Below are 25,693 nucleotides of genomic sequence, written 5' to 3'. Positions count from 1 at the left end.
ATTTACTCTAGAAATAATAATAATAATAATAATAATAATAATAATAATAATAATAATAATAATAATAATAAAAACTATCTAAATAAAATGTACCAAAAAAATAACTGAGCTAAATAACTTCAAAGGTATGGAGAGATTTGACAAAGTTAAATCAATATATAATTAAAGTATTAAATACATTATCTTGCAAAAAATAAAATAAAAGAATGATTAAATGCAAGTATAAATAAATGAATAAATAAATAAATGTGTAGACATAATACACATTCAACTAAAAAAAATACTGAAATGAACACCTTGAAATAAAATATGGCAGACAACATAAAGAAAGCCTTTATGTATTGAAATTGAATACATCATGAAATGTTGCAATCAATAAATTAAAGCATAATGAAAAGTGAATAAACAAATAAATAATGAGAAAAGTATTATGTAAAATGAAAAGTGACTTGAAATATGACATCATTTACATTTCATTGTACTTTTATTTATTTATTCCATCATTCTTTTACTGACCGAGTGAATAAAATATTTGCAATATAAATGTTGCTTAATAATATTAATAGTAATTTCTTCAGGATATAAAGCATAAAGGATGAAGATACTACACACTCTCAGATAGATAGATAGACAGACAGACAAATAAATAAATGTACAAAAGCTGTCAATGATGTGCTAACCCTTTCAAAACGTTAGATATTATATTAGATACTAATAAGGTACTGATACCATTTAAGGATAAATAACTAAAACATGCTAACTAGCCAAACCTTGACTCCTCAAGTATGACTGAGAAATTTCTCATTCAGGTAAAAGGCCTGAACCATGAGACAGAAAGGCCTGATTAATCTGTCACGAATCCATGATCTTGGTTTGAAAGTACCTAATGTCAAAAGTCCTCACAGCGGTTCCCTCTCATCAGTCTCACTGGGTGGGATAGTGTTTGATACAAGTGTGTTTTGATGCAGTTACTCAGAAGTAAGAAAGGAAAACCTTACAACATGGAGAAAATTAAATACAACCTTTTAATTTGAACCGAGGCCTCAGGTACAGTTTTCCAAATGGCCATAATTAAATTCACCTGCCTCTACTTTGCGTCAGCGTGGAAGTGTTCAAATTTTATATCGAACACATGGCTGTGTTTAGAAAGCGTTTCAGTGCAATTCGAAAACCCAGACCTTATTTGTCTTTTGTTTGTTTTGGAGGGTGTATAAAGATTACCACCCTGTTTTGTGGTCAGCTTGATGCTTTAGTGATCCCTTTAAATGTACTGTAATCAGTTGATTGCGTTCAATTAAACCTAATTACCACAAATACCCTAATGTATTTGTGAATGTAAATATAATTTAGAGAGCAATGAAAAAAGCATTTAAAAAAATAAATAAATAAAAATACAAAAGCTTGTAAAACAAGATATCGGGTTTAATTGCAATCAATAAAAATTAATATGCCCCCCTAACATTCCCACATGCATTCCATGGCAGCATCCCATAATGTATTCTGCCAAACTCAATGAAAAAAAATAAAGCCAAGATTTGCATCCAAATGGGTCACTTGCTCATTATAAAATATACTTAATTCAAAAAAAAAAAAAAAAAAAAAAAAAAAAAAAAAAAAAAAAAAAAAAATATATATATATATATATATATCTCAATAATATAATTAACAGTAAAATATTTTTTACATATTTAGACATATGTTTAAGTGTTACAGAGTATTGATTTTAAAAAAAAACATAATTGAAATAAACAAAACATAATAAAAAAATAAAAAAGTAGATCATTATACTTAATGTATGTATATATGTTTAAGTGTTACAGAGTATTGATTTTAATATTTGAAATAGAGATTTACCAATTTCAAGATGATGATTCTCACATTCTTCAAAAATATTCAAGATAAATTAAAAAGTTTTTTTTTTTTCCATAATTCACAATTTGTGTATACAGAGCAACAGCAAAAACTGTGAGAAAAAAATAAATAAATGCCACATTTGTTTAGAGCATTTTCTACAACAAGCCAAACAGTACCAAACGAAGATGCCAAAAGACCACTACACCAGTCTCCTTAACCTGACTGTATATAAATATATATGGATCAATTCAGAATGATTAAACAGAGCAAAATACAAATTTAAAAACTAAATAAAAACATTCTGAATTTGTCGAATGTGGTGATCTGAAGGCATCCATTAAAATCGTCATCCATCAAAACTTCACTGGTGAGATACTGGTTTTCTTTATTAAGGCCATATAGACTAGTACTGACTTCAGGTTACAGATAATTAATAGAGGTATGTTTGTTCCCACCAATCGTTGCACAAGTTAAGTTTACGTTTAAGAAGCATAGCAAACAGTGTACAACAGTGGCAGCGAGCATAACACTGTTGTTGAATGTGATTCCTCCCTTTCTCACTCACTAATTTGGGACACTCTACAGAATTACTTTCAATATAGAACATTCCAATCTGGTCACTTATGAAGTCCCATTATAGTCTTAAAAAGCAGCTAGGTTTTTTGTAATAAAGCTTCATCAGAAAATCATCTTACAAACCTGGGCCCCAGTTCATCTTCACAGCGCCAAGTAAACTCTCCAAAGCTCTCGTAGCGCTGGTTGTAGTGGTAAAGAACTCGGTGAAGGGTTGGTGAGCCGAGGTCCATGAGCGTATTGTAGGCTGTCTGCTGTTCCTTCCCGCTGGTGTAGCCGTTGAACAGATTATAAATCTTGTCTGCTATTTCTGAGGGGACATTCAACCAAATCCGATGATTTATAATCTTATGAATACTTTCCGAACCTAAGAAGTTTATTCTAGAAAATGCAAGCAATTCTCTACCTTGAGCCTTGACATCATCCACGGCGGGACAGGGAGTTTTGATCGTCACCTCACTCGGACTGGAACGCCGACCTGTGTTGTCCACTGCCCACAGCCGAAACCTGCCGTTTCACATTTAGATATTTGTCACTTATTCGATTCTCAACTACGAAATATAGTATTTTGTACAGTAATATGATTTGAGCCAAATTTGAACCACATCTCCAATATAAGCACCACAGCTCAACATGTTTAGAGGCTAAATATTATTTTAAAGTGATCATTATTATTATTCAGTACTTTTATTAATTAGTAAAAGTACTTAATAATTATTAGTACTTTTATGTATGTGTTATTTTTAGGATTAGGATTATTATTAATAAATTGTAATTTTAAAATTTTTTATGATGCATGTGTCAAAATATTAATAATAGTTATTAGAATTATTAATACTAGTATTTCAAAAAATCAAAAATTAACAATAATAATAAAAATAATAAAAAAAATAATAATAATAATTTTGCTTCTTTAATTAATTATATTTTCAAAATAATTTAAGATGCATTTCTGAAAAAAAAAAAAACATTTATCAAAATATATAATGTCAGGGTTGAGGTTAAATGAATAAATACGTGTATTTGGATTAATTCCTAGATTTAGTTTGAAATAACACTTCCAAATAGATCTTGGAAATTATGAGCCATTACCTTTTCAGGAGTAAAAATTGCTTCAGTGTGCGAATTATTTAATCATATAATAGCATATACCTCCATTAAAATCAAAATTCATAACTGCACTCACATTACATTAGCATGAGTTTAGCTTCAGCTCATGGCTTTGATTTGAGGATCCCTTAAGTGCAGACAACTGAACTTGAACAATAGCAAGCAGCTGTGGCGGTGTATCCTCTCACTCACAACACATAACTGCAGTTACTCTATCACTGATGATATATGTCCCGGGCTATGAGGTGCAAGTTCTAAAGATCATGTTGAACGATGTCCCCATCTAGTGGAAGATATTATAAACAGCTACCACCTGCAGTATGGCAGCAGTGAGATCCTTCAAAGTGTCAAGTTGAGAGTGCATATGCTGTGTAGAAACCTGATGCAATCTTATATGTGTGATTTATGAATGAAAAGGGATTCATGAAGTCTAACCTGCTCTATAAGGATTGTTTATAGTCTTTACGTATATACAGTACTAAAAACAAAACAGATGTAATCAAAACAAACATAATATATATATAAATTAACACACACACACACACACACACACACACACACACACACACAGAGACACACACACAGACACACACACAGAGACAGACACACACACAGAGACAGACACACATGCACACCACAAATAAACAATGTTTAGATTCCATGCACCTGTTTTGGTGTCAGTGCTGCAAATACAATGTAATATCACAATATCCAAAATAAATAAATAAATACATACATAAATAAATACATAAAATACAAAAACTAAAATGATGCTCAACAGAAGCATTTTCACTACCAGTCTCAGACTTTTGGACACACTGTATATTTCTTGAAACCTAAAACTGAAATGAACTTGACAATAACACTGAACAGATCCGTAAATAATATGAAGACAACCCTTGCTTCTTTGAACAATGGTCAAATATCAAAAACATTTGGAGAAAGGTACAGTAAGGAGGACCCAAACCTCCCTGTGGGCTGGTTTAATCTCTTCAGCATGTCCTGCATGTGTGTGCTAACTGCCTGCATATGTGCAGGACATGTAGCAGAGGAAATCAGGAGGAAAGGTAGCCGGGTGTTTAAATTCAAGCACCTACATGATTGAATACCCACATGAAAGCTGCACGAACACAGACCAATGCATGAAATGCTGCAATGTGTTGAACAGAGACAGCAGAGGCAAAGACAGATGTTTGCAGAATTCAGGGATTGTTTTACAGTAAGAATATACAGCAATATGAAATGCAAACCTTTTTATATATTCAATAACAAATGCTTTTATGGTGTTTTTAATTATTATTAATAAATATTTATATTTATGATGATAATGGCAAATTTTGAGTTACAACCTACCAGTGAGAACCCACTGATTTTATAACATAACATAACATAACATAACATAACATAACATAACATAACATAACATAACATAAAAAACATAACATAACATAACATAACATAACATAACATAACATTATACTATTATATACTATTATATCATAATTTACAATATAATAAAAATTTTATTACTATTAACCTTATTAGACATTTTTGGGTCACAACCCTACAGTGAGAGCCACTAATTTATATCATAATTTACATTTTTATTAAACTTCCTTTAAGCATCATTATTCAACATATATTGTGGTTCCTGTTTTACCTTCTACTCTCACAATATACTACTAATGTCAAACGTTTGCTTGAAACTTTTCTAGTTGTATGCAGCTCCGTTTAACACATCAATCTTTCTATTGCTGTTTCTGCTATTACCACAAAGTGCACCCTTTGACGCACTTTCAAACCATTCCAGAGTATGAAATGTTTCCCCAGCTGTATCTGAAGCATGTAAAACTAGCCCAAATCGAGTCAGTCTTACTGGGCGCGCAGACCATGTTCTTCCCTGTGGCATAAAAATAAACGTTCCTAAGAAAAGGATGTAGTCACGAAACAACTATCCAAGAGACTCGAAATAAACAGGGGCCCCCAATGCAATTACCACATTCAATAGAAGACGTTGGGCTGATGTCACCAGCTTTTATTAAAAAGTGATGATTGGACCAATTATACTTTCTAAGAAGGTTCCTTACCTGCTACAGACACTGCCAAGCCATTTAGTGAAAAGCACATTCTTAATCAACTACTGATATTGGAAAATTGACATAAGTAGGAAGTACTCCAGACATATTTTACACAAATCATTATCAGATTTTCACAGCCTTACTTGGATGTAATTGCTAAGACTCACGCAGATATTAAAATCCCTCATCTGACTGAAGACATGCAACTCAACGTCAGTTCAAAGTCCAAGTGAATCATCCAGCCAAAAGTGGGCCCTCTATGTTTTGTTTCTTACTGAACTCTCAATGAATGTGCCTCTGCCATGTTGAGTTAGAATAATAATATATATATAATTTTTTGTGCTATCAATCGATTAAAAAAATAATTATTCACACATTAATGAATGAAATGAATCATGATTAGTTCTGCGCTCATTTGACTAGTGCCTGGAGCTAAGACAAAGTTGTAGTGCGCGTCTGAAATTCTCCCATTTGATGTGGACATAAAGACTTCTAAATAAACTCAATTCTTGTCAAGGAAAAATAGAGAAGCAACAGCTGTGAGTTAGTTGTGAATTATTATCATTGCTATTATTACTATTATTAATATTATTAATGATAATTTATAATTTTATTATTATTCCAACATGCATGAAAAACAGAATTTATATCAAAACAAAATTATGATAGGACAGGTGGTTTTAAGGGTAGTGGGTGCTAATGTAATATAATTTTAATAAAATCGTGAGAAAATCAAATTAAATGACATTTAAAAGCATTCTCATGATTACTGTAATTCACTGATTTATTTCAAAGTGCAAATGCTGCTATTTTGAAAAAAAATAATAATAATAATAATAAAAATAAAATTATATAGCATTATATAGCAGAAGAAACTCACATGTATGTGGTGTCTGGCTCCAAACAGCGTATTATCAAGGAGATAGATGAGAGGGGATCAGGGATGTCCCCGAGCATCACACATGGAGATTTGGCCCCTGACATGATGTCATCCACGAAACTCAACATGGTCTCTGTGAAGAGAAGACTTTGCTTAGTACACACTAACAAATATACAAAAGTTAACAGAACATAATTAGCCGTTTTGATCTCCCATGTTTTTAGGCCACCAAACCATTTAAAACAAACAATTTGTTTGTTTAGTTTTAAATGTCTGTAATCATGTATGATTAATGGTATGTAATTAGGAGACAACAATGAATGAGCAGGAAAAACAAACATCAGCAAAACAGCCCCATCTTCTCAGGAAAGCCTCCGCAATGGGAACACAGGACGTGTTGGAGGATTGCATGAGGATTTCCCTTACCCTGAAAACCCCTGTCTGATTCTGACCCAATGCTATGAAAACAAGTGTCTCCCTACTTCCTCTGGTCAGTGGAACAGGCTAGAACCTTCCAGAGATGGAGACCCTGTGGTTTGGACATTTCGACCGGAGATGTCAGTGGTTTGATTTCACACGAGACGCATCCAGATTGAGGTATTATTATCATCAACCTAAAAAAAAAAAAAAAAACATACAAAAAAGACACCACCTAAGAAGATGATTTTTTCCTCCCTTATAAAAAAAAGTACACAATAACACTTTTTTGCCCAGCTGGCCTGGATGTATCACAGGACACGAACACGGGGGCCTTGTGTGCCTTTCAAAGCAAAGAGAAACCGCCCCTCCTTGGATGGGGAACCTTTTAAAAGCAGTGGTCACCCTGCTTGTCTTCCTGGAGGCCTCCTCTTCAAAAATACCAGGCTTCTGAGAACATGATGCCAGGATAAATGCGGAGGGGATAAGACTGTGTGTATGATTATGTGCTTTCTGTCACCATTAAGTATTTACAGTGCTTGTGGGGTAAAGAGTTGAAGAACATGTGCTCAGACGTTAATGAAAAGTGACACTGTGTTGGACTGCAGCAGTTCAGATCATATTTATCCAGTCATGCACAGTTCCACCATCAACAAGCTCTAACATGTCTGTTTTATATTGAAAAATGGTGAAATTTTGCAAAAAGGCAATAAAACCTTGATGTGTGTGGAAAATTGCACAAGTGTGTTTTTATGAGTTATAAATTGTGTGCCATTTATGAACTGAGGAACACATGATGTCTTAAAATTGCTTATGGGGGACTTTTCCTCGGGAACACTGAATGGGAACAGTGGTGTTGGAAGCGCCTTAGCTGCTCACTATTTATTAACAATATTAAACAAAATAATTACATTAATATGGAAGCCAGTTTCTACCACAGGATAAAATAATTAAAAAGGAAAGCTTGACTTTTTATCTGACAATTTAGACTTTTTTTTTCTCACAATTTTAAGTTTACATCTTTTATTTCTTTTTTTAGTCATCAAATAAACAATAACAAATGTAATTGTGACTTTTCTTCTCAGAATTGCGAGTTACAGTGAAAAAAGCCAATATGCTAGTAGTATTCATAAAGTGACTGAGAAAAACTGTAACATCTTGAAATTCTGACTTTATTTTTTGGAATTCTCACTTTATATCTCATAATTCTAACTTTATTTCTCTCAATTCTGACTTTTTTTTTGGACTGTGAGATAAAAAGTCACATTTACCCTTTTAATACATTAAATTAAATTAATTGGTTAATAAATAAATTAATAATTTATTTAAAATAATAAATCGTTAACATTTAAGTGTAGGGATCAATTCTCACTTTTAACTAGTTGCTTATTAGCATGAATACTAGCATATTGGCTGTTTCTTAGTACCTATAAAGCACATATTTTGCATCACCATATTCTACATTCCTAATACTACCCAATACCTAAATATAATGGATGGATGGATAGATGGACAGATGGATATATAGCTAGATAGATCAGCAAACAAAAACAGGCAAACCTGTTGGTGTAGTTCTCACATAGTTCTTATTATTTGACTTTTTTCTATGAAAGATGATAAAGACAATCTCTGTGGAAAAGAAGGTTAATCATGCATTAAAAGAATAACATTATGGTGACCAAACTAATATTGACAGTGTAATTAAAGTTCAGTATCCTTATCTTGTTTCCTAAACTTAACACTTGTATGTTTTTTTTTTTTCTTTGGATCATGTTCATTCTCTCCATTTTAAGTGTCATCATGTATTGGCATGGAAACTTCCAATCCAGTTCCCTACAGCAAAAGGTTTCCAAATAAAACGTCCACATAACTAAAGCTATCACTATCAACTGTGCACAGTGTTTCCATTAAGGCAGTGCAACAAATGTGTTCCTTGACATTTTAACTTTTTGACAAATGGTGATATGAAAATAATAATAAGCTAAATAAAATAAAATAAATAAATAAATAAAATACCTATCAAGATATCCCCACTTCTTTATCAATCTAAAGCTTTGTCTGACAATCGTTACTAGTACAGATGTCTGGCAAATGCGGTTGAATTTATACTCTTTCATCATGTTCCATTCTCATGCCTCAGTCACATTTTTTAACGGGAAAGACCTGGGCTGACATGACCACACTACGATGCCTGGCTGCCCTCTTTTAAACTTTCATGAGCTTTGACCAAAAATCATCTCTGATTCTCATTATTTTGTTAAAACATCAAGGCCCAGCCAGCTAAAGGGAATCCAAGAGAATTTGCAAGACATTTTGGAGGAGAATCACCCATAATGTTGAAGAAATGATACACATAAGTTCAAAGCAAATCAAAAATTGCTATATATGCAACATTTAATAAAAAAAAGAAAAAAGAAAAAACAAACAAAAACATTTATTTGCTAAAGGGTACAGGTCTGCCAAGTGAATCAAAACTTGAAAATGCAGAACATGACCTTACACAGCACACTGGAAAGCACTGAAGATGACACCTGGCTTGCTGGATTATTTGGCAGAAGGACACTTTTCAAATATGCATTTTCATAAAAAATCTGGCATCTTATATGCAAAAACCAGCCGGCCAATGGGACGACTAAAAGATGTTGTCATATAGAGAGTGCATAACATTTTCAGCAGTTCAAAGCAAGACCTTCTCTCAACATCTGAGTCAAAGACAACATTCCTCAAACGACTCCTACATTCAGCCTGAGAAACATCAATACCTTGATGTACAGTAAGTATCAGATTGCATTACTAAATCAACTGTGGATAAAAAGAGAACATAAACCTTGATTGAAATACACGTGTCTATGGTAAACATTGAGCCATCATGTACCAAAATATTTATTTTGCCTATGAAATACAGTGGATTTTATTAAAAACATAAAGAGGCAACAGCTGTGAATTGGATTCATGTGAGCTTCTAGTGTTTTGAGCCTAAAGCTTTTCCACAATGTTTGCCATATGTCTCCTTTAAACTGATTTGTTGCTACTTAGACACATAGACATTACTGTTTCTCCTCTGCGGTGAACCAAGAAGCTGAATGTGTATAACTGAAACTAAACTGTAGCAGAGGACAGAGAGCAAGCATAGAGAGAGAGAGACAGAGAAAGACAGGCTAAAAAAAAGGAAGAAAATTAATTTTCTGAGACCATTGGCCATTACTGTGGGAAGTAGGGGTGCTGAGCATGTAGCCCAAGAAAATAATTTTGTAACAAAAACAATAAAAAAAAAAAAAAAAAAAAAAAAAAAATTTTATTATTAATATATATATATATATATATATATATATATATATTATTTTTATTATTAATATGTATACTCATTAAAATTCATAGAAAAAAAAAAGCTAGCTTAAGCCTACAATGACAATAAGCAACAGTAAAACATGAATTAAGTTTGAATCAAATTGATTGTGAAAGTCGTTTCAACTTAAACTGACTTAGGAAGTCATTTGTTGCCATGACTTTTTGATCATATTATTGTATTGATCATATTATTGTACTGTAACATGTCTGTGCCGTACCCAAATCAAGAATTAATGACAATTTTCTACAGCCATTGCAAAGATACAAGATCGAGAGCGTCTATTTACCTCAGCAGCAACCAATCTCGCATACTCACATCTGCAGTGCTTATTTTGATCTTTAACGTTAGATCTTTCCTATTCTTGGAACTAAATTAATGCTTAAAGTTGATTCAGTATTACTCTTAATGAAAAAAATACAATAAAATACCACACAACATCAGCAATGCTACAATGACAAAGTAGCTTATATTTAACATAAAACTTTTATTAACAGAACGAATAACTTCAAACGAATGCTTAGTTTGTGGCTCATTATTATTATTATTTTAAATACAAATAAATAAAGAAATAAAGGGAAGAACAAGAAAAAGAGCTAAAGGAAATTTCCGATGCCCTTTGCCACACATATATAGGGGACTTTGTTTCTACAAATTCTGGACGTTTTTACCAGTTCCATTAAACAGAAACACTCTGGTACCAAACACACGTGGCAGCCCGGCAAAATACTCCACAAACAACATCTGGCCTTCGTTGTCTACTTTGATGAACAGAGAGCAAGCGATGGATAACAATGGTTTGTAATGTATCAATTCTTGGCATTTCCTCCACAAAAATGATTAACAGACTCAATCTCCCACGTGGAACATATTGTCTTCTTCAACGAAAAGAGGATATAAAAAGGTTAATTGTTGCAGAGGAAAGGTGGGTGTTAGTGCAAATCAGAGTTTACTTGGATGGGAGTGAAAATGAAAACTCTTTAATCTGCTTTCATTTTCATGCAAAGAACTTTTGATATAGACATAACACTTGCATGTACGTCATAGTGCTGCTAAGAGCTTAGCTGCTGCTCAGCTTCGATTAAATTGTGAATCATGCTCTTTCCTACATTTTGATATACTCCCACACTTGACAGCAACCAACAGGTGATAACACTTAGTTTTCATGGGTTGTAAAGGTAAGACAAATGCCTGGAAGACATGTTTTTATACTAAACGTGACTAAAGGCTGACCACACCAAAGAAAGCCCTAAAAACAAATTTTAGTTAGCAAAGAATGAGAAAATACACAGAACACATTTGAAAACATGAGCTGGTCCAAAAGCAGATACAGCAATCAGTCCTATTTAACATATAATCAATGACCAAATGTTCAAAATTGTAGGGGAACCAAATGTTAGTTTGATTCTGATAAAACTAAACGATCACAAACAATAATAAAGAATAAACCTTATTTGTATATGATTTTATATGAGTGAATGTTGCAATTGACCAATCAGAGTCAACTATTCCAAAAAGACGTTTAATATTAAACATTATACTACAACCCCAATTCCATTAAAGTTGGGACATTTTGTAAAATGCAATAAAATCAATAATCTGTGATTTTGGAAATAAAGATCTTCAAACTTTTCACTGACCAAATTAAATATATTTGGTAAATGTAAACAAATTTAGATTTTGATGGCTGCAACACACTACAAAAAAGTTGGGACAAAGGCAAAATAAAAGTAAACATTTTAAAGAATATCCAAATTAAACTTGAAAAAAAATAAAAAATGAAACAGTTTACAGTTAGCAGGTGAATTGGTTATTGGTGAGGGTATCATGTTTGGGTATAAAAGGAGCATTTCTTTGTGCCAAATTACATTAAAGAAAATAAAAAATAACATTTCTCAAAGCAAAATCACAAAGAAATAAGGTCTTTCACCAACTACCATACATAATACTGTGAAAAGATTCAGGGAATCTAGAGAAATCTCAGTCTGTGTAGGGCAAGGCAGGAAACCTCAGTTAAATGTGCATGACCTTTGAGCCCTCAGATGGAATTGCATAAGAAACCGTCACGCTGTGGTGTTAAATATAGTCACATTGGCTCAGAAGTACTTCAGAAAACTGCTGTCACTTGACACAGTCTGACGTTGCATCAATAAATGCAACTTGAATCTCTGTTACTCTAGGAGAAAGCTATAGAGCGAGTCTATGCTGTGATGCCGGGGGTTCTCTGGGCCAGAGCTCATCTCAGAGAGTCAAAAAGACAGTGGAAATGTGTGCTGTGGTCAGATAAGTTCACATTTCAACTTGTTTCTGGGAAAAATGGATGTCGAGAGCCCAGACTTTCATAACAAAGGGACCATCCAGATTTTCATCAGTGACAGATACTTAAGCAAACGTCTGTCATGGTATGGGGGTGCAGGAGAGTAAACGGCATGGGTGACTGGCATGTTTTGAAGGTACCATTGACATGGAGGCATATATTGGGATTGAACAGAGACATATACTACCATCAAGATTATGTCTTTCATGGGAAGTCCATGGTTATTAGATCAAGACAATGTCAGGTCTCATTCTGTATGTGCTACAACAGTGTGGTTTCGTAGACACAGAGTGAATTTGCTAGACTGGCCTGCCTGCAGTTTAGATCTGTCTTCAATTGAAAATGTATGACCAGTCATGAAAAGGAGAATCAGACAATGATGATCACAGACTGCTGAGTATTTGAAATTTTTATTAAGTGTTTTGCTTGGAAAACTTTAACAATTAGTATCCTTAATTCCTAAACAATTAAACATTTTAATCAAAAGGAAAGTTAATGTAAAGCAGTGTTAAACATGCCTCTGTCCCAGCTGTTTTGGAGTGTGTTGCAGCCAACAAAAAAAAAAAAGAAAAAAAATTATATTTGCAAAATAAAATTAAGTTTGCCAGTGAAAACATTGGATTTTTCTTTTCTTTGTACTTTAGTCAATTAAAAAAAAGGTTAAAGAGAATAAACAAATAACATTCTTGATTTTATGGCATTTATGGCAATGCCCCAACTTTTCTGGAATTGGGGTTGTGCAATAAATCATTAGAGTAGAAAGCATAAGGCTAAATTGAAGGAATAGTTCACCCAAAAATTAAATGTTACCAATATTTACTCATCCTCAGGCCATCCAAGATGTAGATTAGTTTGTTTCTTCATCTGAACAGATTTGGAGAAATTTTGCATTTCATGACTCGCTCACCAACGGATTCTTCACAGTGAATGGGTGCCGTCAGAATGACAGTCCAAACAGCTAACAAAAACATCACAATAATCCACAAGTAATCCACATGAATCTAGTCCATGAATCAATATCTTCTGAAACAAAAAAAATGTGTTTTTAATAAACAAATCCATCAATGTTTTTAACTTCAAACTGTTGCTTCTGCTAAAATATGAGTCCTCTATCCATAATATTGATTAATTCAGTCAAAAATCATCTTGCATGAATCAGGAGAGAAATATGCACAGATCACACACAGTTCACAAAATAAAAAAAAATATAAAAAAATAAAAAAAAAATAAACAAATATGTTGGTGGATTTTGATGTGAGAAGAAGACAGGATATGGACATTTTCCAGGAGGGTTATATTGGTCAGAAGCGACTGTTTAAAGTTTTAATAAAACACATTAATAATGGATGTGATTTTTGGAACATTTCTTACAAATAATGCAGGCTTTCTCTTCACAAGAAATTAACTGATGGACTGGAGTCATACAAATTACAGATTACTGAGATGAATTTTATTAGCTGTTTATTAGCTGGACTTTCATTCTGACGGCACCCATTCATTGCAGTGGATCTATTGGTGAATCAGTGATGTAATGCTAAATTTCTCCAAATTTATTCAGATTAAGAAATTCATCTACATCTTGGATTGCCTGAGGGCAAGTATATTTTCAGCACAAATTCACAAACATTTTTTGGGTGAACTGTTCCTTTAAAGATGCAATAATCTATAATTTCATATTAATGATAAACAGAGGCTGTATGGTTGTTGGGTGGAGACATGTCTGCCAGGCAGCACATGTTGATTGCTCCTGACCTAATGGACATTTGAAATACATGGAGGTGGGGGGCCTTAGCACAGCTCAAGACACCTTCATTTCTGTTAAATGTTCTGTTAAATCAGACCAGCAACTGTACATCATAAAATCATCTGCCTGGATAGAAAACTTGAGGCCCTATAACGTGTGTAGACAACATGTTTTCATGATTTGGAACTGCAATTATTAATGGACGATAATGTGATCATCTTGTGTTCATAGGATATTATGTCTAGCAATTTGCACAGGTACAAAATAATCACAGAGTGGGGTCACAACAGAAATTTGCAATTAAAAATATAATTAAAACTTGGAAATAAATAGATTGTTTCAGGAAGTTTGGGGTCAGTAAGATTTTTAAATAATAAAGAAAAAAAAAAGTAATTAATGCTTTTATTTTGCAAGGATGCATTAAAATGATCAAAAGTAACAGTAAAGACATTTATAATTTTGCTAAACATTTCTATTTCAAATAAAAGCTGTTCTATTCATCAAAGAATCCTGAAAAAAAGTATCATGGTTTCCACAAAAAATATTAAGCAGCACAACTGTTTTCAACACTGATAATAATAAGACATCTTGAGCACCAAATCAGCAACTTAGAATGATTTTTGAAGAATCATGCGACACTGAAGACTGGAGTAATGGAATAAACATTCTCAGACACACACATACATTACATGTGCAGATGTAAAAGCACCCACCCAAATGAAAACAACTCATAACAGAGTTAAATGCCTGTCCAAAAGTATGTGCATGCACAGACACACAGATTTGTGGGAATATGAGTGAATCTGTGCGATCAGTGCCAGCTTCACAGTGCACCTGCTCAGGCTCCAGAACCTGACCCTACTCACAGACATAGAGTGAGATCATCCTCCAGGAGCAGTGCTACGGAAACATTCCTCAGGAGTGAAACTGTCTTTCACCTATTCGGGAAAAACACTGCCTTTATTTTTTTACAGAAGCCCTTGTTTTGCCTGCTGCTTGGAGGCGAGGTCCCTCTACTTTACTAGGGGAAGTGTGGCACCCGGTTCTTTATGCCCCCCGTGGGAGAGAGTGTGTCTGTTTATGGGTAGGATGTTATGTCCCTGTGACCCTTGAGTAAACCCAGGTGTTATTATGCGATCAAAGTCCTGACATCAGTCTGGCGAGGAAAGCTGTTTGTTTTCACAGCATGTCTGGTCGGGGTGAGATGACTGAAGGCAGACTTCCCATTTACTCGGTTCCCACACCATGAGAGAGAAAAGCAAATGCAATGATGTCACGTTGTGTGCCTGATTCCAATTAAGTGCTCTATTAGCATGCAAAGCTGGCAAAGACTCACGGTGTGTGCTATTGTTATATTATCAATGGGTTCACTCACACACTCACATTTTTTTAAACTCCTAACATATCCAGTAAACGCTTTAAAGTCCAAATCAAGTCCGACTTTACAGGAATAGTTCATCCGCAATGAAACTTCTGTTATTATTTGTTCGACCTCAGACAAAAGTAAAATCAGCCACAAGGTAAGATGAGCCACATCTTGTTTCTAGGCAACGATACACAAAATAAAGCACTCAACATCATTTTCAGGAAGAGACAATAATTTCATTATATACGTGGTGAAGGACATCGTTTAATTTGTGTGCAAAAAATAGATTTTTCTCTTTCCAAGTGAAATCTGTGCATGTCCACGGTTACAATGATTTACAGAAAACTGTCGTAGGAGCATTTTTAGACACGTTTGAGATTAGTTTTTGCTCTTTACTAAAAACTAAATAGTTGGAAATTTACAAAAAAAAAAAAAAAATCTTAAGAAAAAGCCATAATGAAACTGACGTTGGAAAAGACATGCCTCAAGATGTTTCAAAATTGAGTTCCTTATTTCCTTGTATGTTCCACAGGAAACAAATAAGAACATTTTAAAACAACATTTTGATTTATGTTTATCCAAAAATTACAAATTCTGTCATAATTTACTCGCCTTCACATCATTCCAAACTGTATTACTTTCCTTCTTCTGTGGAACACACAAATATATAATTTAAAAGATCTTGGTAACCAAACCATTTTGACTTCCACTGTATGGACAAAATACAATAAATCAATAAAAACAAACAACTTAATAAATAAACACAGACATTTCTCAAAACATCTTCTTTTAAGTTTCACTGAAAAAAAAGGAAGTCATACAGGTTTGGAATGAAAAGAGGGTGAGTTAATGATGACAGAACTTTCATTTCTGGGTGAACTATCCCTTTAAATGGGCAGATCACCCAAAAATGAAAATGACCCCATGATTAACACATCCTCAAGATTTACTCACCCATCTTAGATGTACAGTAAATGACTTTCTTCTTTCAGATGAATACAGTTGGAATTATATTAAAAAAATTGTCCTGGTTGTTCCAAGCTTTATAATGGCAGTGAATGGGTGTTGATGTTTAATAGTCCAATAATAGAAGTCCATCCATCATTAAAAGTACTCCACATGGCACTGGCAAGTTAACAAAGTCCTCCTGAAGTGAATCGATGCTCTTTTGTAAGAAAAATATCCATATTTAAAACTTTATTAACCGTATTCTCTACCTCCCGCTAAGTGTCATACTCGCGTTTAGGACAGAGTGGCGTTCCAGCAGATGATGTAGAATGTAGAGCTACATAAGCTCCGGTGAGAATATGCTAGTATTGCGAGAACCAAGTTTTGTTTACAGCAAAGGAAAATCTCCTCTTGGCTTATATCGAAATCCTCAGACAATTTTCTTTAAAAATCCTTGTTTTGTACTTCTAATTCGTGACCGGTGTTTTGTTTTGCCAAGAGAGCTGTGTGGAGCACTTTTTTTTTATGATGGATGGACTTCTTTTATTGGACTTCTATTGGACTATTGCATATCAACACCCATTCACTGCCATTATAATGCCTGGAAGAGGCCGGACATTTATTTATTTATTTATTATTTAAATATACAAATATTGTATTTGTCTGAAATAAGTCATATACACCTAGGATGACTTTAGGGAGAGTAAATCATTAGGTAATTTAGATTTTTAGGCGAACTATACCTTTAAGTCAGAGAAATTAAATGATCACTTGTTAACAAGAATGTCTGTTTTGGGCAGCTATAAGCACAGATGTGTCAAACAAATCCTGGTAAAACATTAACGGATTGCAATGACTTGCAACGTGGGTAGCAAGTTACAGCCCCGTTTTTTTTTTTTTTTTTTTTTGCAGCAAATGAAGGACAGCCATGTATGAGATGAGAAAATCCCTCACATGTTTCCTATGACAGCTAAAAAATAAGATAAGGTATCATAATCAGTTTTCTGACAGCCTGTGGAGTACATTCAGAACCTTCCAGAAAATGCTTAAAAGTTGCTGGTTCTGGGCACCTTTTAATCGGATGCTTGTAAAGAACAAGATGTTACCTTTGCCTCTAAAGAGGAAAATACAGAAACACCCATACGTATCTGGCTTGGAGTAAGACCTCTATGATCATCTCCTCATCAATCTCATTTTCACAATTCCACATTTGGACTTGATATAACATGATGTTCTTTTCTGCTTTAACAGTCACAACGTGTCTGAAGTCTAACTTGGACAGGGCAACATAAGAGGTGGAGGAGGACAGGCAATGGGCATGCCTTTAAAGTGATACAGGGGAATGGATGAAGATAGAGGAAAACATAACAGGGAAGCCAAAGGCTGTCATGGTGCAAACACAGTTTGAGACTCCACACTATATTTGGTAAAAGTACCCCTAAAGTCGGAGGACATGTGTTCTGCATCAGTCTCTTTTATAGAGCTAATGATACACGTGTAAGCCTGAAATCATTTACATATAAACAAGGGCATAGCAACCATTATATTGGGGGATATGATCATTATATTTCAGGAGTTTCATTTTGCTTGGCCACAGTTCCAGAGTCTGCCACATAAAACGACTTCAAGACCAAACAGAAGCATTATCCAAAAGATTGCATTCTCAAAGCACAAGCAGCTGAGCGTTCGATTCTATCTCTCTCTTTCACTTTTTCTTTCTCCATCTCTAATATACATGTATAATACAATATTTAAAATTTAAGATATGATGTTTTAAGATACTTTTTTTATAGTTTTTTTTTTTAAATCTTTCTTTTTCTCAGTATTTTGCAATGAACCAAAAAAAAAAAACTTTTGTAACATTGTAAATGGAACATTTAAATTTTTGATCAATTTCATTTATAGAATTAATTTACTTAATTCAAAGAAGAAATCTTACTAACCACAATCTTTTGAACAATGTATGTGCTTTTTGTACAACAAACATAGCCATTGTTAGTTAATTTATTTTAAAAAATTAAAGAAGAAGAAGAAATTGGTAGCAAAAGTGAAGTGCCTTGGATTCAAAGTTTCTGATGTTCATCCAAGGTTATTTAACATATGATAATTCTTGCTTCATCCTGAAATCATTCTAATCATTACCAGAATCAACTTTTGCTCTGTCCTTCCCCAGCTTCAAGGTGGTCTTTCTCGTTGAACTTACAACACTTCACAGTTTAAGCTGTGAGCAGATCAATCAATCATCGGATATGTCTGACACTTACAAAACAGAGCATTTTCAGGGAGCCAAATGTGTGTCTTACATCCTCATGAAGCACAGCAAGTCCAGTATCAAGACCTGCTTTCAAGACCTCCCTGAAGAACTATTGATCATCTCTGTGAAAAATCGATTCACATCTGTGGCGCTGGTATAGAGCACAGTAAGTACCTGAGTACAAAGACCAGGGGGACTTGAGAGGTGATGAAAAGCACAACTTTAGAGTTGGAGGCCCTGGGCAGAACGCATTAAGTGTGTCTGAGGTGGGCTCCTATTTGGCATGCCAGGACCTTTCAGGTTAGGACATATTCATTCTACTCAGCAAACCCTGGCAGAACAATAACACAGTCTTCATCCAGGATCAAACTGTCTGATAAATGAGGATTAGAATGAACATACATTCACCCTGATGTTTATGGATAAATCCCATGTGATGTCCATTATAACCAGGATAGAGACGTGAGACACATATTGACTTATATTCACCTCAAACTGTTTCATTCTTTCAAAATTACACAAATAGATCAATGTCTAGAATCTAAAATAGGGTGAAAGCAGAACATGGAGGGTATTTCAGATCATGCTGCAGGTTATTTCAGATTATTAATGATTTAGAGGCCGAATGGGATGCTTTATCCAGAACTTTTCAAAATAATAAAGCAGAAAATACACGCAATATGTCACAATTATCACAGGCCAGAACGAATTAGCTATAAGCGAATGATCAACTGTTGAGAGTAAGAGGTGGGCATTCACACTGAATTCAGACTAAAACGCTCCATCATGATTTCATCTGACTGCAATCTGATCCCATGACACAAAAGAGCTGTTTTTATGCTTTTTGGCAAACTCTAGATGTCCGTTGTTCTTTTTAGGGAAGTGTCTTGCGTGCCTCCCTCCCACATGATCCAGTTGACTAGTTCACCTTTATCTGCTTTCTGCAACTGAACTGTGAAGCTAAATAAAAGTGATATTTGGCTTCTCTCATGGTTTTGTCTTGAATGATCACCCTGTCTAGGGAGTTTCTTTGCCTTCTGGTGTGGCTTCCATTCCCCGATAACAGGACCAATGGTGTCAACTGGAACATTCAAACACTTGGGTAATTCTCTAAATTTACACATTTGTTTTACTTTATCTCTGGAATGGTCCTTAATCTTCATTTAAACAGCCGTCCCTCAGATTTACAACCCTCAACTGCAGGGTTTTTAGCCATACATTGTGGTGGTTATTTTTAATTCACAGGTAGAGATAAATTTTAAGGTAACTGTATTGGGGATTTCCCTGCACAATCAAAGCCTCTGAATATCTTTATTTTCAACATAAAATACAGCCACATTATTTCATTTAGATTTCATATATTCATGTGCAGTTTCCATTATCACAAAATAAACCCTGGCAGGATGATCAAGAACCCAGTGTGAGGCAGAGGGATCTTGTTTCACCCCGAAGGGGTTAAATTTGCGATAATGACGGGCTGAATGTATATTAACCCGCTTATTACACAGCTACTTCCTAAATAAATGGGCATTAAGTATTTATTTCTCTTTTTGGTCTTTATTGTAGAATACAGCATAGGCAGACAGTTATACGTGGATATTATATATCTCAAATGTTTTGTATAAGCTCATTTCAAAATTACCTACCTGTCTCAACTTTGGAGTGATCAGTCCGCTCTGTCACCTTCTCTTGACTGATTAGATAATCAACAATTCTCACTCCGATTGGTGGCTCTGCATGATTCCATTCTATAATGACCAGTGAACTGCTGGGCTCGTATGAATGGGATAGCTTGAGCCTGGAGTACAGGAGTATAAAATCAAAATCGATCATTCGTGACTAAATGTTTGACGAAGATCAGAACTTTTACTTTTAAAACATCACTTGTTGGGGATATTCAAGTTATAAATTCCCTGAACTCACATGGGTTGAGGCAGAGGAGCGCAGGTCGGGAGTCCATCTGTGCCAAAGGCATTGGAGTCACATCGACACCAGTCATCAATAACATCACCTTTAGCAGAGCACCACAGTACACTCATCATAGCCTCCTGCAGAGCCTACATTAAAAGAAAAAGATGCACAGCATGTTATAATAATAATATTATTAATTATAAACAATTATATTAATCACATTTATATAAAACTTTTTTCACACAGTGAGATTTACAGAATAAGTGCAGAAATGTTCTCTACCGCCACTAGAGTGCAGCATCTACCTGGATGATTAATATTTGTATGGACTGCAAATGTTTTAGAGATGAGGATTGTGATTTATTTTTAATAGAATTATTAAAATAAATTTTAATTTGACATATAATTTATTTTTTTAATATATGCTCAAGTAATTATATTTAAATAAGTATAACTTTCATTCAAATGAAACATTTTTTTAATTATTTTTTTTGTATTTATTTTATTATTATTATTATTATTATTATTATTATTATTATTATTATTTTTTTTTTTTTTTTTTTTTTTTTTATTTTTATACATCTTGCTATTTTTAATGAAAATCACAGTATTGTGTCCCCATCACTATACTGGTGCAATAGGTCCCACACAGACCACCTGCCAAGTTCAACTTCACTAACACATGTCCACCCGCAACCTTTGTTTTCCCCAGGAGGTGTCCCAGCCTGGCTCATCATTGCTTAGCTTCAGTAGGTAACCTGGCAAGAGCTGTGGGGTGAGAGTATAACATTATGAGTCACAGATACCTGGTAGGTCTCGTTGCTGTTGACCAGTTCGTAGACTGGCGTGGCTTTAGTGATATTGAGCAGCACAGGTTCTGCAGGACGTGCAGGCCCAGGGCTCATGTGGCAGAGGTGGCAGGACAGAGGGCACTGGCCCTGGCTGCTGCAGTCCATGCGCACCCCCGCCGCCATGCGCTTGGCACCCGAGTCCAGCAGGCTGGCAATGTATGCTGGGTAAGTAAGCGTGCGTGGCTCTTTGTCCCGCTCCTCCGACTCATCTGATGGAGAGTTTCCTGAAAAACAGATTTCCACATGATTTAGATTTGAAAATTATAGTAATAATCATTCAGTTTTTAGAATTGGGCTGTTTACAGTACGTGATAAGATTTCAATTAGGATTAATGGTTAACAATTATGATTATGAAATGTTTATAAAATAATATTACAAAAATAATGATGTAAATAATAAGTATGAATATTATTATAATAATATAAATAATACATGTTTATTAACAAATAATATTATTAACACATAAATTAATAATAACATTATTAAATTGAAATATTTAAATAATTGAATAATTAAAAAATAATATTCAAAACATTGTGAATAATTAAAATAAAATTCATTTTTATATAAAATATCTTAAATTCTTATTCTAAATTTAAATGATTAATTTTTAAGATGAAATAATTAAGTAATTTAAATACCAAAAAAAAAAAAAAAAAAATGCTATACTGAATAATGAGATTGCATTCAAACACTGAATCATCATTTGAGCATAAAATGAACCTGTACATTTACTCTAGAAAGTTTTGCTTCTATTTTAAGCTTATCTGAAAATAAATTAAAATATAATATTAAAATACCACTATAAATGGTTTTGAATTATATTATTTAAATAATTAATTACATACTTAAATACAAATAAACATGCAAATTGCAAAATATGATGATTCATTAATTAAATTAGATAAACTTCAGACACTAAATCATCATATGAGCCTAAAATGAAACTGTATTGAGTAAAGCTTTGCTTCTTTTTTAAGCCCATCCCAAAAGTATATGAACTACAGGTTGCTTACTCTGCAGACCTCCACACACAAAAGCTATCATCAAGCTCAACAGCCAATTAGGGAATACCCTTTCAATTCAGCACACTTTAATAAAACACACACACGAGATTTTAAACACACACACACACACACACACACAAACACACACACACACACACACACACACACACACACACACACACACACACACACACACACACACACACACACACACACACACACACACACACACAAACCACATACAGATTTTATGAGCCAATAGTGTGAAAAGAAAATGCAGTGTGAGAACCAATTATTTCTTCAGCCTTTCACAATATCAGATAGGCTACTTTTAGCCCAACATTTTGCATAAGAGACACATGAGGAAATGAAAACGCAGTACCCCATAGTACACTTAATAATAAAGCAACAAAAGCACTGTGCAAAATGGAAACATATCAATCAGTCCTACCAAACCAAGTTTTGCTTTCATCTCAGTGAGATCCAGTTGCAAATTTTACTTATTTAATTTAAGATTTTAATTATTTGGGGAGAATCAAAGCAGTTCTTTCTTTCTTATTCAATATCTAAATGGGTTCTGGTCTGCAGGAGAAGTGGAAACAGTTATGCAGCTGACCTTTTGGGATGTAATGGGAGCAAACCGGCCCTCAAATCATCCTACCCACTCTCAAGCTCTTTACAAAATAAAACACTTTCTTAATTACTCATAGAATTCTAAATCATCTAAATTGTATCTTCCACTGTATTTCTTTGAAATAAAGCACTGTGGCTGTGCCAAGAAAACAAAAAGCTCTTTGTAAAAGGTTCCTCAAAGTTAATGGATTAAAAAGCCTGTAAATTGTTAAATTTGGATGCCAATCAGAAAGCTTGAGCTCCTCAGAAAATACTAATGTGTTAAAAGTGTTTCATCAAATTTGATGCCAGCTGTAGATTAAGAAGGCATTACCAATATTATGCTTAGCTGGTGCTTTAATTAGACAGTAAGAGAATGAAAAAACAAGAAGAAGTGGGGAAGAAGAAATAGGGAAGGCTGGAAGAAGAGAGCAAGAGAAAGAAACAGTGGGAGAGCTGCACACTCTACAGTGTGCCAATTTGCTTGGACATTTCTCTACAGCTCTGGGTTTTGACAGTTATGAAACCAGCATGATGCATTGCAGGCCAAATTAAAACAGGAGAGTGAAGGAAAACATCTCATTAGATAACTTTCATTTTAGTCAGTTGATTTGCATGAAAAAACACAGAAAATCTTATCATCTGTAGTGTCTTTTTAAGCTCAGAGCTCTTCTCGGTGAAGAAAAAGCCTTTGATATTCTCAGTGGTTTGAAGGATTGCTATTTATAATTGCATGCAAATTGTCAGCTGTGACAAAGGTGAGCATTTGGAAATTCCTCGGTACCACAAACCAGCATATTTTTATCACCACCAACTATAGATATTCCCTAAAATAAGACCTGTGCCTAACAGCCAAAACACTAGATGGCACAAGAGCTCTAGGAGGGGATGCCAACCACACATGAAAGCAGAAGGGAGGGGGTGACCTAACAAATTGCATTATCATGTCTGCAGGGATCCGAAAACACAATCTGCATGATAAAGCACAAAGATAATGAATATTGCTTCCCCTTTTCTCATGTTTTTGACAAGTATGGAAAAGGATGAAGCATCAAAATCGAAAGTCATGAATTGCTCTGCATGTAACTAAAATCCAAGGAGCTTTCAGTCAATAATCAGGATGTTTAAGCACCCCAGTCAAGCAATTTAGATGTGTTGCAATGCATCTAGGCTCAGGATGTATCTGAACATTTTAGCAAAGCCTTGACAAGCTAATCACACAAGAAAGATGTTGCATGATGATTGTCACACAGTCCTTATTCAAGCACCTGCATTGTTTGGAGTGTATGTGGATTGAGTTTTAAAATATCCAATCACAGAGAGCTCAATGCTAGTCCACAATAACATGTAAATACTCTTCCAGCCAGTCTCTTTCTATCTCACTTCTCCCGCCCAGATTTTCAGGCTTCCTTGTGTTCGTTTTATTCGACCGGTTTACACATGCAGCTGCTGGTCTTAACTGACATGCCCCTCTGTCTCTTAATAAAAGCTGCCGGTGTGGTACAGGTGAGAGTGACTGGGTTTATTTACCTGTGATTGGACCTGCCTGCAGACACAAAGAGCAGTGACATCTTGTTTGTGAGGTGCGAGGGCTAAACTAATTAATCTGTTGGCACAGTGTAGCTGGCAACGCTCTCCAGGACCTCGCTCTGCAATCCGACCTGACCTGCTAGGCTGAGGGGCTTGAATCTGAAGCAATTTGCAATAGATTCCGAAATGCCTCACATAGAAGTGATTGGGGGCTTTATTTTTATTCTCAAACAAGAACGATGAGGCTTATATCTAAGCCCTATTCCACAGTAATTGTCACAATGTGCACTACAGGACACTGTTTTGAGCTGTAACTGCAAGGAGGAGAGACTGACAGGCAACAATTTAGGGATTTTTTTTTTTTTTGTTTTAGTCATAGTTGTCTTTGGATGTCTTTAAATTTAGTCAATATTTTGGCATGTAATTAATTTTAGTCATCAAGTCATTTTAGTTGGCATCAATTTTTAGTTGAAAAAAATAATGTTTTAGAGGATGAGTGCAAAATGACTTTTTTTTTTCTTTCTAGATTTTTCTTCCTCAAAAAAACAAGAGCATAATAATATCTTGCAGTGTTATTTTTTCTCATCATATTTAAGTCGTGAAGGGAAGTCGTGGCCTAATGGTTAGAGAGTTTGAGGACTCGAATTAGCTTCCCACTTCTACACTCGAATTTTCACCCCACTTCTCTAACTCACTTATTCACTGAATGTGCACGTTCACTGCTGTGTGTGTGCACTTTGGATGGGTTAAATGCAGAGCACAAATTCTGAGAATGGGTCACCATACTTGGCTGTATGTCACGTCACTCACTTAAATATTTTCGAAATTTATTTATAATTAAAATAATAAAAAAAGAAATAATAAAATTATATTAAATAATAAATGTATGAGCAT

At 34.3% G+C, this 25,693-nt stretch overlaps 1 protein-coding gene across 4 annotated transcripts in view; it reads right to left on the bottom strand.

Annotated features, from left to right (window-relative positions):
- Window positions 1-25,693, bottom strand: part of astn1 (astrotactin 1) — a 584,917-nt gene that overhangs the window by 4,143 nt on the left and 555,081 nt on the right. For all 4 annotated transcript variants that reach the window (XM_042775911.1, XM_042775908.1, XM_042775915.1 and 1 more), the window contains 6 exons: window positions 21,605-21,873; window positions 20,811-20,944; window positions 20,534-20,685; window positions 6,496-6,628; window positions 2,834-2,934; window positions 2,554-2,737 (listed from right to left, as the gene is read on the bottom strand). In XM_042775911.1, coding sequence (XP_042631845.1) covers window positions 2,554-2,737; window positions 2,834-2,934; window positions 6,496-6,628; window positions 20,534-20,685; window positions 20,811-20,944; window positions 21,605-21,873 — 973 coding nt within the window. The remainder of the gene's footprint in view (window positions 1-2,553; window positions 2,738-2,833; window positions 2,935-6,495; window positions 6,629-20,533; window positions 20,686-20,810; window positions 20,945-21,604; window positions 21,874-25,693) is intronic.

This window comes from Cyprinus carpio, chromosome A2 (genome assembly GCF_018340385.1).
Source record: "Cyprinus carpio isolate SPL01 chromosome A2, ASM1834038v1, whole genome shotgun sequence".
Classification (NCBI taxonomy): domain Eukaryota; kingdom Metazoa; phylum Chordata; class Actinopteri; order Cypriniformes; family Cyprinidae; genus Cyprinus; species Cyprinus carpio.
Note: the sequence above shows the minus strand (reverse complement) of the source record. Positions and strands in the feature narration are given on the sequence as shown.